The following is a 16,359-nucleotide window of genomic DNA, read 5'->3' on the forward strand; positions in this document are numbered from 1 at the left end:
ACCAATATCTGAGACATTCTGACCTCTCTCTGGACATACCTCCAAATTGAGACAGCACTTTGCAATTCAACGGGCATACTGAATCTATCCCTCGGGCACTCGAGAGTATTATAGTATCTAACAGCTCTCCAGACATGAGCGCTTCAAAGTTGATGCTATAGAGATGCAGCATGTAGTCTGCTTTGAAGGTTTATTCTACTGAAAGCTTTGCTATCCCCGAGTCTCTTTTGACACTTTCCAAGGATGTATCAGAACTTTGCCTCTCTACTGGCATTACAGCACTATTGTTTCAGTATGGGAGAAGAGTGCTTGACGTTCGCTGCGCCCCACTTGTTCAGAGTATTCTGTTTTTTCCAAAAGGACCACTTCAGTATGAGTATGTTATAAAAGTGCAAGACAGACCTCAAAAGTAGGCACATTTCTAGGGAGAGCACCGCTCTGAAACACTCTCTTTGGACTTCGTACGTTTGATCAAAAGGGTCTTGCATTTTGACAGCTATGAATCATTGCATGACTTGATTGGAGATATGGTCATTCGAGGTCAGGCCGACAACGGGATATGTTATGAAAGCATGTCGCATTCAGCGTAATTTGACTGTTAGACACGGAGAGCATTCACGACAGGCTACATCTGTTATGTCGGTGGAATGAGAGAGGAGCGTTCCATCAGCAACCCGAAGCGTCTCTTTCTATGCGCCAGCGTTTACCTCAGGCAATACAGCACAGAGGTTCGATTTTCAAGGTAATTTTCGACAGGTAGTATGCACGAGAGGTTACGTTTGACAGCCCGGTGGCAAGATATAGACTCTAAGCGTTCTTGACCTCATGCGTTTCATCTTGTGGACCGGCGAATCTGAGCATGGAAACACATAAACTTGATTCGAAATCCTATTCTTTCGTGGTATCTGATTTTGAAAGCTAACTCAGTGCTTTTCTTCATGCCTATCTACTGCCAGTCGGTAATCTCCTTCTTTGGTAGCTTCTGTAACTCGTTATCGGCCCTTTCTGTCTGCACGTCTGTCGCTTTATTGCTTATCTCCATCTTCCTTCTTGAGCATCCTGATAATGTCTCTAGCATTCTGACCAAACAGCACAGCCTGGTTCTTTGTCTCATCTCCAATTGTCTGGATCAGAGCATCCTTGACTGCCCTTTCGATGCCACCATTTCTGAGTTCTGCCATGGACATTTTATCGACTCTCTCCATTGCTCGGTTGATCCATGTTGTCTTGGTGCGCTCGAACTGGTACGGTGCAGTGAAGAGGTAGCGACCGTAGACACGAGCTTTGTCGGAAAGGTCACTGTCGCTAGAGAAGTCCAGGCCTTTGGCCTGCTTTTCGATCTCCTGAGACAAGAGATCCTTTGTGTAGTCGTTGAATAGATCTTGGTGGCTGTGACATTGTTAGCAAACATTGAGCTGAAAGAGAGGTTTGTAAGTCAAAGGGAATCACCTCTTGCTAGCGATGGTTGCTGAAGAAGCAGGTGCAGCGATAGCTGCCGGTGAAGGAGATGCTGAAGAGACACGCTGTCTCTTGGGGGCAGGCTCCTTGACAACAGGGCGTGACAGAAGATCTTTATAGATCCGGTCTTGAGGCGTCTGGCTAGTAGCAGAACGCGATATCTGGTCTTGAAGAGGCTGATTGGCAGCAGGACGAGACAAAAGATCTTTGTAGATCTGGTCTTGGGAGGGCTTCTTGGTCACAGTGCGCGAGTGGATAGGGACGTCAATCTCGTTCATGTTGAGAGCACTTTTGCCACGCTTGAGTGTGATGCGAGGCTTTCTGAGAGGCTGTGGCTCAGGCTCCGAGTCCTCATAAGTTGAGTCACTGTGGACTTTTGAGGCCTTGGTATTGAACTGCTTGGGAGGCATGGCGACGGCTGATGACGTGTTAGAGGATAGAGCTTGTAGGCAAAGAAACGATACGCTGATTGCTTACAGTGTTTGCTGGTGAGTTCGTTGGTTGGAGATTGGTCACGTCGAAGAACAAAGGGAGAAGAAGAAGGTTGCTTTTGAGGCAGCAGGCGTCTGAGTAAAGTGAACAAACCAGGACGCTCGGCTTGAGGTGAACAAGAGGTACAACGTCTCGTGAAAGCCGACAACTTCTCCTCGAGACTGTCCAGATCGTCGGAAGCGTCGAGAGAACTGTTGGGAGCAGCGTCGAAACTCAGGTAAGATGGAAGTCGTCGAGGGAATATTTTGGAGCAGCGTCGAGACTCCAAGACCGTACCTTACAACATGAAGTGTTATAGAAGCGCAGTATAAGTTGCATCTCAAGGACATCGGCCAGAGAGAGCGTAAGATGAACAGGCTCCCAATGGACAGGCTTCCATTACGTGTAGCTATAAAATTACACAAACTTATTCAGATCAAAGATTTGTCCAGAGAAAGCTGAGATATCCATAGCTTTCAATGGACATGATGGAATAACTCGATCAAACTGTGCATTTTTATAGCTCATACAGCTCGCTGGAGAGACAGCAGAAAAAGGATAGGAATGCACATATGGATACAGCTTCTTTGGACACAAAAGAAGTCTTCAGGGCTATGAAGAGGCAGGAAGGTACTCTGAGAGGAGGGGGAGCCGATGAAACTATCGATACATGCTCAGAGTTCAGATCAAGCTTGTCGCTTTCTCTGGAAAAGAGGCCAAAGTGTCATCACTCTGTGCATTTTGACTGATACATTATTGCTGTTGTGGCAGCAAGAAGCATGCCTGTATGATGTTTTGTACCTTGGAATCACTTTTGCGCAACAAAATCTATGATATCTTTGTCTTCCATCGCCGGTAATCATCTTCATTGCTCTTGACTACCAGAAAGAAACTGCAAAACTCCATTCTATAACTGCTAGATCTGCCAAAATCTGCCCTTCTTACTCCAACTGTCTCAAAAACTCGGCCCTCTCAGCAGCCTTTGCAATCTCCTCTTCCTGCTCCACAAGAGCCAACTGCTCAGTGACGGTCTCTATCCAAGCCTGCAGAACCTCAACTCTGATGGCAGCCACAGAGCCTGGCCACTCCTCGCGAGTGATCTTGGAGAAGCACTTGGCCCTCCACATCTCGTTGGAGATCTGGCGGCGCTCAGGTCCCCAGATCTTGCCCCAGAGGGCAAGGGTACTGGCTGCCATCTGGTCCTTCTCGGCGGCGACGACGGCAATCTGCTCGGTCATGATGCCGCGCAGGGCACCAACGGTCACGTCAACTGCGTCCTCGGAGGAGTCGTTGACGCGGACTCTCTTTGGAGTCTCCTCGTCGTCGACATCCTCCTCTGCATTTTGACGACCTCTCTTAGAGGCGGAGGCGGTGTTGGAGGCAGAGGGCTTGGGGGTGGCCTTGCCGTTGCCCTGGGGTGAGCCGAGGGAGGGGCTGGGAGAGGGTCTCGAGGAGCTGTACACGTGAATTTGTTAGCATCAAAATGCACAATAGTTTATCAGATGTGATGGCGTCCACTGAAGCAGACAACGATGATGGAAGACATACCTCTCAGGCTCAGCATCACTGGCCGATGATCTCGGCGAAGAGGAACTGTATCATTGTTAGCATCAAAATGCACAATCGAATTCGAGATCTCTGATGTGTCCATTGAGAGTCCAACTGCAGATTTCAAGACTTACATTTCGTTACCAGATGTACTGGCGGTGGGAGCAGCATTACCAGCGCTAAGAGCGCTAGCACTAGCAGCAGCAGCCTCTCTAGCCAACTTGCGCCGTGTTGTAGACATCCATCTACCCATTTCGCTCCATTCCCACTCAAACTCCTTAACGAATCTATCCGCATACTTCTTGACGAAGTTGGGATTTCTGTGGTTGTACGTATGGCAATTCTGGATCATGAGATAGAAATCCTTCTTAAACGCCTGGGCATCGGCATAAGCACCGGCCCCAAGCTTAGTAGCCATGGTGGCGAGATCCATAGGACTGCTGATCATGGCGTAGTAGCCGGGAGCATGGTCTTCTACTTCGTCGACAGGATCGAGGAAGATTTCGAGGTAAGGAGCCTTGTTTGTCTCCCAGAACTTGAGGAATCTCTCTAGCAGGTGGACGCAGAAATCGAGTTCGCTGGCCATTCTCACGGCTATGGAGGCGGTGATGAGGGCGTAGGGTCTATCTATAAGGAAGTGTAAGCAAAAACAGGACAGCATAGCAGAAAACATCGTAATAGCAGTGTCTAAAGCGCGCAGTAAGGTTGAAGACTAACTTACGAAGGTGGAAATGCAGCCGCTTTGCTAGGCGCAGGCTTGAAACCATATATCGAGGCGACGAAGGAGCGTCCAGGACGCGTTAGCAGTGATCCAAATCCATAGACAGCAGCAATATACGCCTGTAATAGCGTATAGTAGCAGCTCAACGATCTTACCGAGGAAAAAGAGGCAGCAATGGCTATACTGGCAATGCGTGAAAGGTTCAGAAAGACGCAACGGAAACCGAGAAAGTCACACCAGGCGCACTGCTATCTTATCAAGCCGACAACACGGTCAAAGCTAGCTACAAGCCAAGGAAAGCGCTACGGACCCGTCCAACACGGTTTTAGGCCCGTAGAGTGCTTTCCAAGTGTGTATATTGCGCTTTCATAGCATTTCGAGACTACAAAACATCTCACGTGATCATTAGGGTTTGGTTCTGGGTAGTATATCCCTTGCTTTGCCAGTCTACACTACTTTGAGTGGAGAAACCATGCAAGAATATTGAAGAAACCCTAAGCCGATCGCTCGCGGGACTTCGGTGTGAGGTCGGCTTGTGTTTGCTTGAAGTTACTTGATGGCTTTCAGTGACCATCACACAATTCGTCACAAAGGTGGCCAGTGCGGTTAGATGTGGTAGTTCCAATCTATTCTACCTATCCCCTTTTGCAGCCCTTCTCCTCATCTAAAGATATACACAGCACCAGAGCGATCAGCAGAAATGATCATGCCAAAAGGATACTCCAGCAAAGCAACAGCAGTAACAGTATCCTTATGACCCTTGAGCAACTGATTCGCCGACTTGCGAATAACCTCATATCTAGCAATCTTGCCTTCTCTGTTCTCCTTCTTTCTCTTTGATGTACTGCCTCTTTCACTGTCTGCATCGTTCGATACAGGTGAGATTGTGCTTGCGCGGTTTGGGGCTGGACTTGATGAGCCTTTGTCTTTTTCAGAGGCGCTGTCGTTGAGGTTTTGCTCTGTGTAGACGGAGATGTCGTTGCCGAATTTGGAGGCTGTGTAGGTGGCTTTGTCGTCTTTGTCGTTGACGATCATGGATGAGGCGATGCGATCGGTGTCCCAGAAGCGAATCTTCCAGTCTGGTCCTGTGGTGACGAGGAAAGGGTGTCTGGGTTCTGAGCTATCGGGCGAAGTGTGCATTGACATAATGAATGCTTTGACAGCGCCCGCACTTGCACCCGATCCTCTTCCTGACCTGTCCTTACCATTGTCAGATGGGCGAGCGCTAAGGTGCGGGTCTGATGCAAGAGATCCAAGAATGCGAGATGGCATGGCGCCAGACTTGTCTTCGTCAACGTTCAGAAGTTCAAAGTCTCTTGCTTTCAGAGCGCTACTACTGTCAGTCTGATCAACGTGATACACCTCAATGCAGACCAGCTTTTCAAGATCCCATACGGATACGTGGCTTGGAGATGTCAGACCAGCAACACAGATCTTTACTCGCTTACTGTCTTTTCTGCTTGGATGGAGGGTAAGACGTGTGATGGGTGCCGGCCGAGGTACTGTCCAAGCACGAAGCCGGAGACGGAAACGAAGATCCCAGATGTCGAGAACACCATGAGAAGTGCCAACCAGAAGCCACTGCCATCGTTTTGATATGCAGAACGATGTCGGTGTACCGTGTTGTATCGGATTGACGAGCTCATACATGACTTCCATCGAGTAAACGTCGATGAACAGGATACGGCAGAGATTTGTGACAATGACGCAGACCGATGTACCATCTGTCTTCCCATGCTCGACACCAACAGCATATTCTTTCTGTCCAGGCTGAGTAGGAATCTGCCAGCTTCGCAAGACCTGGAGTTTGCCATAACGTAGTGAACCATTTGCTTCGGTCACCTCGACCCTGACAATATCAACCGTTCCGTCTGATGCCGTAGAGATGAAACTATGTGTAGATTCTACGAAGCAGATACTGGTTATTGCTGCGCCAGAAGCATGTCTGTGAGCTTGACGCGATCTATATGCCATGTTACGTTCGAAACGGCTAGTGTCCCAAACTCTGACTGAGCCATCTTCTGAACCAGTCAGGAAGAACACCTGATCTGGTGACACAGCAATGCAATTGACTTGTGCTTCATGCTCTTCAAGAACAGCAGTCAACTGTCCCTCTGGCTTCCAGTAACCTTGCGCTTGCTGGTTTGGGGCGTTCTTGGTTGCCATGCGAGCACGAGGGCGTGTCGGGACTCTGGGGCCGAACTCACGGTCACTGCCCGGATTGGCCCCAGTATAGACTGAGTCTAATAGCTTCAAAACAGTTGGATCACCACCATGGTAAGAGTGCGTTGCAGAGATTTTGGGTCGCGCTGGACGTGCGGTGGGTGTAGCTTGGCCAGATTGCGAAGGCGTGACAGACGCTTGGTTCGCAGGGACATCGAGTTTGCCGACAGCATTGACCGAGTCAGTGCCTGTTTCTGCATATGCTTTTGTCTGTTCTGTGCGCTTCATGAGGTTCATTGCGCTTGACTTTGAGTGGAGCACATGGTTATGTCCACTTCTCATAGACATGGTGGACGCTGGAGATGTCGATAAATGTGTGGGAGCGTCAATGCTTGCCATCTGCTTACGATGATTAGGCGTCCTGCCATTGATGGGCGTGGGTTGAGCCCGAGAGCTGTCTGATGGCCCAGGTGTGCTTGATGCTTGCTGCGTTGTAGTTGGGTACGGCTTGCCTCTTGCTGGGTTGAACAGGTTCTTGGCATCCTGCTCTGCTGGTGTGGCAGCATCGCGTAGAGCTTCCTCGAGTGATGTTTTCACGCCTTGTTTCGTGGGATCAGTTTGAGGGCGGTATGGTTCGTAAGAGACAGTCTCTGCTTCAAAGAAGACATTCTGCAAAGGTACTTGTATCGCATTCAAGGAGACGATTTGGTTGAGTTGAGAGTCGTTTTGCTTTATGACTTCTTTGTCTGAGCGCATGGTCGTTCGCCAAATATAATCTCTTAGCGCAAGAAGTTTGGGCTCATCTTCAGTGCGCATGCCAGCAACGCGAAGCTTTGCGAGCCATTGTTCATCGTCCTCATTCTTCATTGCTTTGCTCAAGACACGAGAATCGCCATCATGGTAGAAGTCAGACAGAGTTTTGCTGCCGCCTGCTTCGAAAGAGAAACTCTTAACTTGTTGTGCATGCTTCCAGAAAACGCTCTTGTCGGCCTTTTCTGCCCAGGTCTTTGCTAGGTCATATGCTGGTCGAGGGAACGGCTTTTGGAGAGCATCCAGAAGTTCGAATTCGGAAAGACCAGCTGACGGCATTTTCAACACAGGCTGCAGCAGTGGCACTATCATACTCCAGACATCTGCATCAGAGAGATGAGTTGACGATGCTTCGATGAACTGGACAGCTGCTTCACGTATCCATACATTCGGATGTAAAGTGAAGCGAGATATAATCAGTACCAGCTCGACAGTCGTCCATCGCTGGAACAGTCCAAGATGTGCCATGCTTGAGAGAGATCTTATTACTTGCTCGGTCACAGTTTCTTCTGGATCAGTCAATGCTTGTACCATTAGCGGAAGTATGAAGTCCTCCAGACTTGGTCCACCAATAAAAGCAGCAACACCAACTATAGTCTCAAAGAAAGCACACTTCAGCGTCCAGTCTTCATCGTTGAGATATGTATTCAAGTGTGTAAGAATCAGATCGCTGGCAATGGTCTCGCCGAAGAACACGCAAAGGTTGGTGACAGAACCAAGGAATGCTCTCTTGACGGAAGAATCGTCGTCTTGCAGAAACAGCTTGGTCTGCGCTTCGAAGTGTTGAATTAGGTCTTCGCGAGTAGTGTCATAGGTGTTTTGATAGGCAGCGTACGAAGTAATGTCGTCTTCTGCTTCTGGATCTGTTGAGGGTAAAGATCCATCGGCACGCAATGCTTGCATCATGTCCAAGAATCTGGCTGCTGTTGTGGCTAGACTTGCAAGACAAGTTGCATATGTCGCTCTTAACGGTCCTGATTTGCGGAACATAGGGCTTGCGACAAACTTCTGCAGACGAGGTAGCAGATAGTTGGGGAATATGAAGACGTTCATAGGTGATAGCACAGTGACGATGGCTAGCAGCTGGGTGATGGTCCTTAGAGCAGCCATGCGGACATTCTCTGACTCGTCCTCAAGCAGAGCAATAGCATAAGGCAGCACTCGATCGAGCTTGGCTTCGTCGGTCAATCTTTCTCCTAGCGCCAGAAGTAGTTCGCAGCCTCTGATCTTAGAACTAGCGCGAGCAGTCGTTCGCAAGGCCGAAATCACAACATTGAGGAAGAGGAGAGCGCCGTTATCTTGAACACTTCCAGCACGATCTGCTGCATCATGTCTATTGTTTGGCAAGTCCACTTGGAGTGGGAACAAATCCAGACCTGAAGTGATCGGTGCGCGAGTGGACTTTTCGAGTTTGTTCACGTCTGAAAATCCTAGGAAGTATGAGATCTTGTCGAAATCGGCATTGATACGCTCGATGCGATCATCTGATCCTCCTGTATTCTTTGCTCCAACCACCACTGGTTTCCTGCCGGAAGTCGGGTCTGTGATGAGATGCATATATTGATGCAGGAATGTGTAGAAGTAGTCCGGGAAGCATTTGCCTCGCCAGAACTGTAGGTAGTCTTCGGCACTATAACGTTTTGCCGGATCGAGCTGGATCATGTGAGCAACCATCTCTCGGATGTTCTCATCCTTGATGTTGTTCAACGTAGTGTGTGTCGGGTCGTAGTCTCCTCTACGATATTTGAACAATTGAGTGAGCGTAAAGGTGGGCTTCTCGGTAAAGAGTTCAGCAATGACACACCCCACACTGAAGATGTCCATCGGCCAGGTGACTTCATGCCATGTCTCTCTATTCTTTCTCTCATACTCGTCGTCTTGCGGATTTGGCTCATGTTCTCTGAGTTGCTCATCGTCCACGAATCGTTCAGGTGCAACATAACAGATGCGACGGCCTGTGGTATCGAAGAAGATGGAGAATGTTGCTGGGTTGTTCTCGGGCAGTCGTCCCGGCTTGAATGCAGTGGAGAAGTCAGTCAGGTATAACCAATTCCAGGTAGTCACAAGCATGTTCTCGGTCTTGATGTCTCCATGGCAGATGTTCTTCGCATGTGACTCTCTGACAGCACACAGAAGTTGGTATGCAATCCACTTCCTCTCAATATCCTCAAGCGAAGGGTTTGTGCTGATCCTGTCATAGAGAGAGCTGTGAATATATTGGCGAACGAGGTAGCCATTTGTTGCAGTCTCAATGATGCGATGGTAAGGCAAAGTGTTCGGTACGTCTGTGAGCTCTCTCCTCTGGTAGAACAACTTCCGCGAGTATTCTTCGAGCTTCAAGTTGGGGTATGGCTTGATGAAGACCTTGGCAATCACGAGTCCATCCTTGTGTCTTGCGCGGATTGTTTTCATGAACCGTACAGCACCCAGACTCCTCTCTGTCTCGAGATCGGCGAGTTCAGGGACATCAATACCAGCCGAGCCAGCAGAAACGTTGATGGAATAACCTTGACCCATGATGATGTCTGGCTACGCGCATGTTTCGCGTTCACGAGTCTTTGGTGTACTCAGATTCGGAGAGCATGCGCAACACAATCTTGGTTCGACAATCAGAATGAAAGAGTTTATTCAAGTGTTATTTGAATCCATGATCAAGAAATTGTGTAAATGCTAAGTCCGACACTAATCCAGGTGATTGGGTAGTCACATGGAGGTGGCAGGCACGAAACAAACAAGACAAACATGCCACCTTGGAGCCAAGCGTTGCACTCGCGAGACTTTCAGGCACAACTTGCGAAATGCATGCGATCGGCATGTTTTGTAGAGAAACCCTCGCAGTTCGTTTGACCGCATAGCAGAATATCCATGGTGAAACACTCAGAGCAGGTGATTATCACAATATGGTTGTTTGTTGATTTTCAAGGTAAACATTGGGCAGTCACAATATCAAACGCGCAAAGAAGATGGAAGTGTTTGAAGTATTATTTTTCGTTGATTCATGACCATCAGGTATTTCTACGGCTGATTCGTGTAATGCATTAGAGCATCGCAATTCTTCTCATATCAAATGAGGTTTTTGCGTTGGGTCGAAATGTGTTTTGTTTGAACAAGAAAAGGAATCATCGCTGATATCTTGGAAAGTGCTGCTCGAAGAAGAGAGAAAGCATTTACTGAGGACCGAACGAGCCCTTGCCCTTGAGGGCGGCAGCGTCCTCCTCAGCAAGCTCTTGGTCGATCTTGGCGCCCTTGGAGGGCTCGTTGCCGTGTGCCTTGGCCTGTATAGTGTGTTAGTATGTTGTGGTATGGTGAAAGTGTTGCCTTGCGTGGATGAACGTACAGGAAGGGTAGCGTCCTTCTCGATCTGCTGGGCCTGGAGGGACTTCTCCTCACCCTCCTTCTCGCGCTTCTCCTCACGCTCAAGCTTGTTGGCGATCGAGCGCTCGTCCTCTGTTAGGTTGTTAGTGAATGTGTCCAAGCAACGTCGACGAGTGAATCTTCTTACTGGAGTCGTTGGCCAAGTGAGAGTGCTCCTTGCCCTCGTGGAAACGGGCCTCCTGCTTCTGCTCGGCGATCTCAGAGTCCTTGTAGGTTCTCTGGTCACCAGCCTCGTAGACACCAGAGTTACCGACGTTTCCAGTTCCAGACATGTTGATTGATGTGAAGTGGTTTTGAGGTTGCGGGGTGGGTTTGAAGGTGAATTGATGGAGTTGTGAGTTGTAGAAGATGTGTTGATGGAGGGAAAAGAAACGTGAAAGAGTCTTGTGAAAGAAGTTAAATGTGTCTTCAGAGCTCCTGCATGACAATGACGTAGATCTTGCTTGACATCATCAGAATCTTCTCCAAGAATGGACAGCTGTGGGGTTGTTAGAGCTTTGGGCAGCTCCAAAATCCACTCTTGCTTGACACACACGCACGCGATCGAAAACTCGGGAAGGCCGCACCGTATGTTTGTTGAGCAGCACTCCGTCATGGGAGGCTTTTTGGATTGAGCTTTTTTCCATGTACTTCTACGTGACCATATGACGAGACACTTGAAGTGCCTTTTGGGAATCATCCATCTAAACGCCGCCAGCTTTTTTCATGCATGCATTTCAGTTCCAGTAAATCATCAGTAAAAACGCCAAAATAAGCCCCCAATTGCCCCGCCCGATTGTACAAGAATTCTAGTTTGTATCGTGCGACTTCGCTATTTTCCCCGATTGCTGCGAAGTTCGGCCCTACTCCATCTCGATCGTGCCTGGTGGCTTGCTGGTCACTATTTGGCCGTTAGTAAATTCATGTCCAAGAAAGTTCTGATGTTTGTTGGTTGTTGTGGTGACTTACCCTCGTACAGCACGCGACACACACCGTCGACCTCGTTAACAATGCGAGTGCTGACCTTGCTCAAGAACTTGGTGGGGAAGTCGAAAACGTCGGCAGTCATGAAGTCGGTGGTCTCGACGGCTCTCAAAGCAATGACTTGAGCGTGGACTCTCTTGTCACCCATGACACCGACGGCCTTAACAGGCAGAAGAGCGGCGTAAGCCTGACTGATCTGCTTGTAGTAGCCAGCCTTCTTGATCTCCTCAATGAAGATGTGATCGGCCTGCTGGGCAATGCGAACCTGGTCGCGAGTGACCTCTCCAATGATACGGATAGCAAGACCCGGGCCAGGGAAGGGGTGTCTCCAGACAAGATCCTCCGGAATGCCGAGTTGAGTACCAAGAGCGCGAACCTCGTCCTTGAAGAGCTCTCTCAGAGGCTCAATGAGCTTGAGGTGCATGCCCTCGAGCAGACCACCAACGTTGTGGTGAGTCTTGATGGTAGCACTGGGGCCCTTGAACGAGATACTCTCGATAACGTCGGGGTAGAGAGTACCCTGGAGGAGCCACTCAATCTCGCCCTCGTTGGCAGAGCCCTTGGCGGCAGCAGCAATCTCCTTTGCCTTCTCCTGGAAGATCTCAATGAAAGTGTTTCCGATAATCTTGCGCTTCTTCTCGGGGTCGTCCTTGACACCTGCGAGCAGGTCGAGGAAGCGGTCGCTGGCGTCAATGACGGTAAGGTTGATGCCGAGTCCAGCGGTAAGAGTCTCCTTGACCTGCTTGGCCTCGTTGAGACGCAGGACACCGTTGTCGACCATGATGGCGTGGAATCTGTCACCAATAGCCTCGTGCATGAGCTTGGCGGCAACAGTAGAGTCAACACCACCACTGACGGCACCAATGACTTGTCCCTTAGGGCCAACGAGGGCTCTGATTCTCTCGATCTCCTTGCCAACAAAGGCATCCATAGTCCAATCTTGCTTGGCACCGCAAATGTTGGCGGCGAAGTTCTTGATGAGCGGCGTGCCCTTCTTGGTGTGGGTGACTTCAGGGTGGAATTGGATACCGAACCACTCCTTCTCCTCGTGGGCAATACCGGCGAAAGGTGCGTTCTCGGAAGCGGCGACGGTAACGAAACCTGCGGGGCGTTGGGAGAGCTTGTCACCGTGGGACATCCAGACGTCCATGTCGTCCTCGAGACCAGCGAAAAGAGCGTCGACGTGGGCGGTCTTGCCAGAGTGCTTGTGAACGTTCAGAATGGCGTGGCCATATTCACGCTTCTCGCCAGCAACAACGTTCTTCTGGTCGCTGTGCCATGCGATCTCCTGGAGACCGTAACAGATACCGAGAATTGGGACACCCAGCTCGAAGACAGCGGGGTCGACGTGGGGTGCATCATCCCAGTAGACAGAGTAAGGACCACCGGAAAGAATGATACCCTTGGGCTTGAAAGCGAGCTCCGAGATCTTCTGAGTGCAGGGAAGCATCTCAGAGTAGATGCTCAGCTCGCGCAGACGGCGGGTAATCAAGTGGGTGTATTGCGATCCGAAGTCGAGCACCAGGATGGTGTCGAAAAGGGTGTGGGGCGGAGGAGGAACATTGGTAGCTGAGTCGGCCATTGTGAAGGTTGTGTGTCTTGGATGCGACAGAGGGCGCTACAAGACGAGAGAAGAGAAGTGGTATGGGAATGACTAACACGCGAAATCAATAATTTTTCTCTCTTCTCGAGAAGCCAACGATCAAGGGTCCGACCTCGAAGAGGGCCTGAAACGCTTTACTTGATTGGGTATGGTCTGTTCTTGGCTCTTCTTATCTCAGCTTATCGCCATCCTCGGTTTGAATATCTTCTTGAGCTCGATCATTCTGATGTACAAACTTATGCTATACAAATATTTACAGTCGAGAACTGCTGTCCCGTGATAGTCAGATCTCTTTCTTCAGCCAGTCAACAATAGTCTTGCCAAACTTCTCAGCATTGGCGTGCAGACCCCAGTGACCACCCTCCAAGGTGACATTTGTGAGCTTAGGCAAAAGACCATTCTTCATGGCCATGCCAATTGCCTCTGCACGGCACACCTTGTCGCTGTCAAAGCCAACGAAGAGCGAAGGCACTTCGACAGTGATTGCCTTGACTCTCTTGGCTTCAAAGCTTTGGATACCGCCCACTGCGGCCTTGTACCAACATGTTGGTCCGGCGAATCCATCGCGCTTGAAGCGAGTCATGAACGCATTCTTCATCTCCTCGGTGGCATAAGATTCGGTCTCTTGCTTCTTGTCTTGAAGCAAGTAGTCCTTCAGGCCATCCTCTTTGCAGACTGTGTCTAGCCAGCTGGCCGGAGGACCATGCAGGACAGTAAAACAGCTCTCGAGATGCTCATCAAGAACTTTGTAGCCATTCTCGCTGGCCATCAAGTGCCAGTAAGGAAGAGTAGGGTAGCCAAAGATCTTCTTGGTCATCTCGTTGGCTGCGTCCAGGTCGAAGCGCTGATCGCTAGGTGGGTTATAGGCAACATTGACCATAACAAGTCCCAAAACACGTTGGGGATAGTAGTTGTAGAATCTTTGGGCAAAAGCACAGCCCCAGTCATGGCCTAGCGAGACGACCTTTTGCAACTTCTCGTTATCAAGGATTTCTGTAAGGTCCTTGGTCATGTGTTCGAAGGCATACATGGCAGGATCAACAGGCTTGGAGGTGCCAGCATAGCCCAGACAGTCAACAGCAATGACACCGTAGCCAGCAGGGATGAGATGATTGGTGGCTAGGTCTGCCCATTCAGCGGCCTCGTCAGGGAAGCCATGGATACACAAAACAGTAGGGTTCTCTGGTTGAGCCGGTGGCTGGTGGTAGTATGTGTATGTCAGGGAACGTGAGACGTCAAGGGTCTTTTTGGTCAGGGTATCCATGTTGTGCTTGGTTGAAGATGTGGTATGTACTGTGATTAGAACAGGGAAGAGGTCAAGAACAAGACATGGACAGACGATGTTTATATGGCAATCGACAAGTCAATTCGCTTACGGACACAAGAATGGAACAGTCTGAGCTCACAATCGGCTAAAATTACTGTAGACGAGATGTTCCATGAAAAGCTGGAGCCCTTCGGACGAGTTGCCGTTTGAGGATCAGGACGACGAGAGACGACCATCACATGCAATCGTGGGGTCGGCATCTTGGCATGCAGCTCGAAAAGTTGATGCACCTTGATTTCCGTCACTTTTTTTTTGCGACGACGACGACAACAAGATACCAAACCACACACAATGCCCAAGAGAAAGACAACAGCAGAGGATGCGCCGGTCAAGGACCACAAGATGCGCGACGACGACGAGTCGAGCAGCGATGTACGTCCTGAACATTCCAAGGACCAATATTTCAAACCAAGCAACTAATGCAACCACCAGGACGAGGATATGATCGATGTAGACTTTGAATGGTTCGATCCTCAACCTGCCGTCGACTTCCACGGCCTCAAGACGCTGTTGCGCCAACTCCTCGACGTCGACAACGAACTCTTCAACCTGTCCGCCCTGTCAGACCTCATTCTCTCCCAACCCATGCTCGGCAGCACCGTCAAAGTCGACGGCAACGAAAGCGACCCCTACGCCTTCCTCACAGTCCTAAACCTGCGCCAACACGCTCAAAACCCCGTCATCGCCGAGTTAACCTCCTACCTCTCGCGCAAAGCCTCTACCATCCCTAGCTTGTCTTCATTACCTTCTCTACTTGCCGCAGATTCAAAGGCAGAGGTTGGTTTGATCTTGACAGAGCGCTTCATCAACATGCCCTCCGAAATCGTTACACCAATGTACACAATGCTGCAAGAAGAAATCCAATGGGCGCTTGACGAAAAAGAACCCTACAACTTTACGCACTACCTCATCCTCTCAAAAACCTACACAGAGGTAGAATCAAAACTCGACGCACAAGAATCGCGACCTACGAAAAAGGGAAAGCAGCAAAAGGCAGATGCCATGACGTTTTACTTCCACCCTGAGGATGAAGCGCTGCAAAAGTTTGGTGTCGGACACGGTAATTTTGATCATGATAAGGTTGGGGAGGAGGGTGCTAGTGATGCGAAGAGGGCTTTCCAGGAGGCTGGTATTAGGCCGCAGGGACATTTGATCCTCATCGAGGCTGGAAAGTTCAACGATGCTATCAAGGGTGTTGGCGAGTATTTGTCTGGCAACTAGAGTATACACGACAAGGAGTAAGCAAATAGAAGGCTTTGATGCTATGAAAATGTCTTTCACAGAAGACTCGTTGTTCTCCATGCATGCAAAGAAGCTCCGGCAATCGTGATTCATGAACACGAAGTGTCATCACATAATCTGCGGGTCTATGGGGATGATTTCTATACAAACATTATGTATGAGATGGGACAGTCCAATACAATGCAATTGACCATTCGAAATTTGAAAGTTCTTTCATGATGGTGGCTAGACACGAACAGTTCATGATACTTGACAGCAACTTTCTAGCTCTCAGCATAAGAAATCACAATTTGCTCCATCAACAACGCAACGCACGATCAATGCATACAAGGATAAGATAAGCAACGGAAACTCACTTCATGTTCACGTCTATGTACTCAAATTTATTCGAAAAGGTCGTGTTGACGAGGAAATCGCCATTATTGATCTTGGGCACTTGTATGGGGTATCACCCTGTCTCGAGCAGGCATGCGAGATAATACTTTTTATTTTTTTTTATCTTTTTCATTATTTTCTTTCCGTCTCCTAACTTCGGTCCCTTGTTCTCTAAGTGGAAGAACATCGATGCTAACAGAACCTCATTCTTTACGGTGAGCTGGGTTGTCACGTTGAAGGACAAGATGCAGTTGTAGATTTGAACTTTTTTGACTTTTTATTCTGTAATATTTTCTTTTCTTC

At 49.2% G+C, this 16,359-nt stretch overlaps 7 protein-coding genes across 7 annotated transcripts; 1 reads left to right on the top strand and 6 right to left on the bottom strand.

Annotated features, from left to right (window-relative positions):
- Positions 1-1,025: 1,025 nt before the first annotated feature.
- On the bottom strand, positions 1,026-1,868 carry M437DRAFT_68918 (uncharacterized protein; the record flags this gene model as incomplete). Its single annotated transcript, XM_041025194.1, has 2 exons — positions 1,026-1,389; positions 1,450-1,868. The coding sequence occupies 2 exons, from the start codon at positions 1,866-1,868 to the stop codon at positions 1,026-1,028; spliced, it is 783 nt and encodes a 260-aa protein (XP_040876610.1).
- A 1,907-nt stretch (positions 1,869-3,775) lies between these two features.
- Positions 3,776-3,976, bottom strand: M437DRAFT_27102 (Bromodomain-containing protein; the record flags this gene model as incomplete). The annotated part of the gene is made up of 1 exon (XM_041019109.1): positions 3,776-3,976. A coding segment is annotated over one exon (201 nt), but the record flags the coding sequence as incomplete, so codon positions are not given.
- An 882-nt stretch (positions 3,977-4,858) lies between these two features.
- M437DRAFT_78036 (protein kinase WD40) lies at positions 4,859-9,688 on the bottom strand (the record flags this gene model as incomplete). Its single annotated transcript, XM_041026929.1, has 2 exons — positions 4,859-9,040; positions 9,092-9,688. The coding sequence occupies 2 exons, from the start codon at positions 9,686-9,688 to the stop codon at positions 4,859-4,861; spliced, it is 4,779 nt and encodes a 1,592-aa protein (XP_040876612.1).
- A 650-nt stretch (positions 9,689-10,338) lies between these two features.
- M437DRAFT_56402 (uncharacterized protein) lies at positions 10,339-10,818 on the bottom strand (the record flags this gene model as incomplete). The annotated part of the gene is made up of 3 exons (XM_041023048.1): positions 10,339-10,446; positions 10,509-10,618; positions 10,674-10,818. The coding sequence occupies 3 exons, from the start codon at positions 10,816-10,818 to the stop codon at positions 10,339-10,341; spliced, it is 363 nt and encodes a 120-aa protein (XP_040876613.1).
- A 570-nt stretch (positions 10,819-11,388) lies between these two features.
- Positions 11,389-13,091, bottom strand: M437DRAFT_56271 (GMP synthase subunit B; the record flags this gene model as incomplete). Its single annotated transcript, XM_041023021.1, has 2 exons — positions 11,389-11,426; positions 11,495-13,091. 2 exons carry the CDS (start codon positions 13,089-13,091, stop codon positions 11,389-11,391), a joined length of 1,635 nt encoding a protein of 544 aa, XP_040876614.1.
- Positions 13,092-13,395: 304 nt separating this feature from the next.
- Positions 13,396-14,376, bottom strand: M437DRAFT_68922 (alpha/beta-hydrolase; the record flags this gene model as incomplete). Its single annotated transcript, XM_041025195.1, has 1 exon — positions 13,396-14,376. The coding sequence occupies one exon, from the start codon at positions 14,374-14,376 to the stop codon at positions 13,396-13,398; it is 981 nt and encodes a 326-aa protein (XP_040876615.1).
- Positions 14,377-14,730: 354 nt separating this feature from the next.
- On the top strand, positions 14,731-15,660 carry M437DRAFT_87495 (uncharacterized protein; the record flags this gene model as incomplete). Its single annotated transcript, XM_041028649.1, has 2 exons — positions 14,731-14,811; positions 14,872-15,660. 2 exons carry the CDS (start codon positions 14,731-14,733, stop codon positions 15,658-15,660), a joined length of 870 nt encoding a protein of 289 aa, XP_040876616.1.
- Positions 15,661-16,359: the final 699 nt, after the last annotated feature.

This window comes from Aureobasidium melanogenum (assembly GCF_000721775.1).
Source record: "Aureobasidium melanogenum CBS 110374 unplaced genomic scaffold scaffold_24, whole genome shotgun sequence".
NCBI classification, from domain to species: Eukaryota; Fungi; Ascomycota; class Dothideomycetes; order Dothideales; family Saccotheciaceae; genus Aureobasidium; species Aureobasidium melanogenum.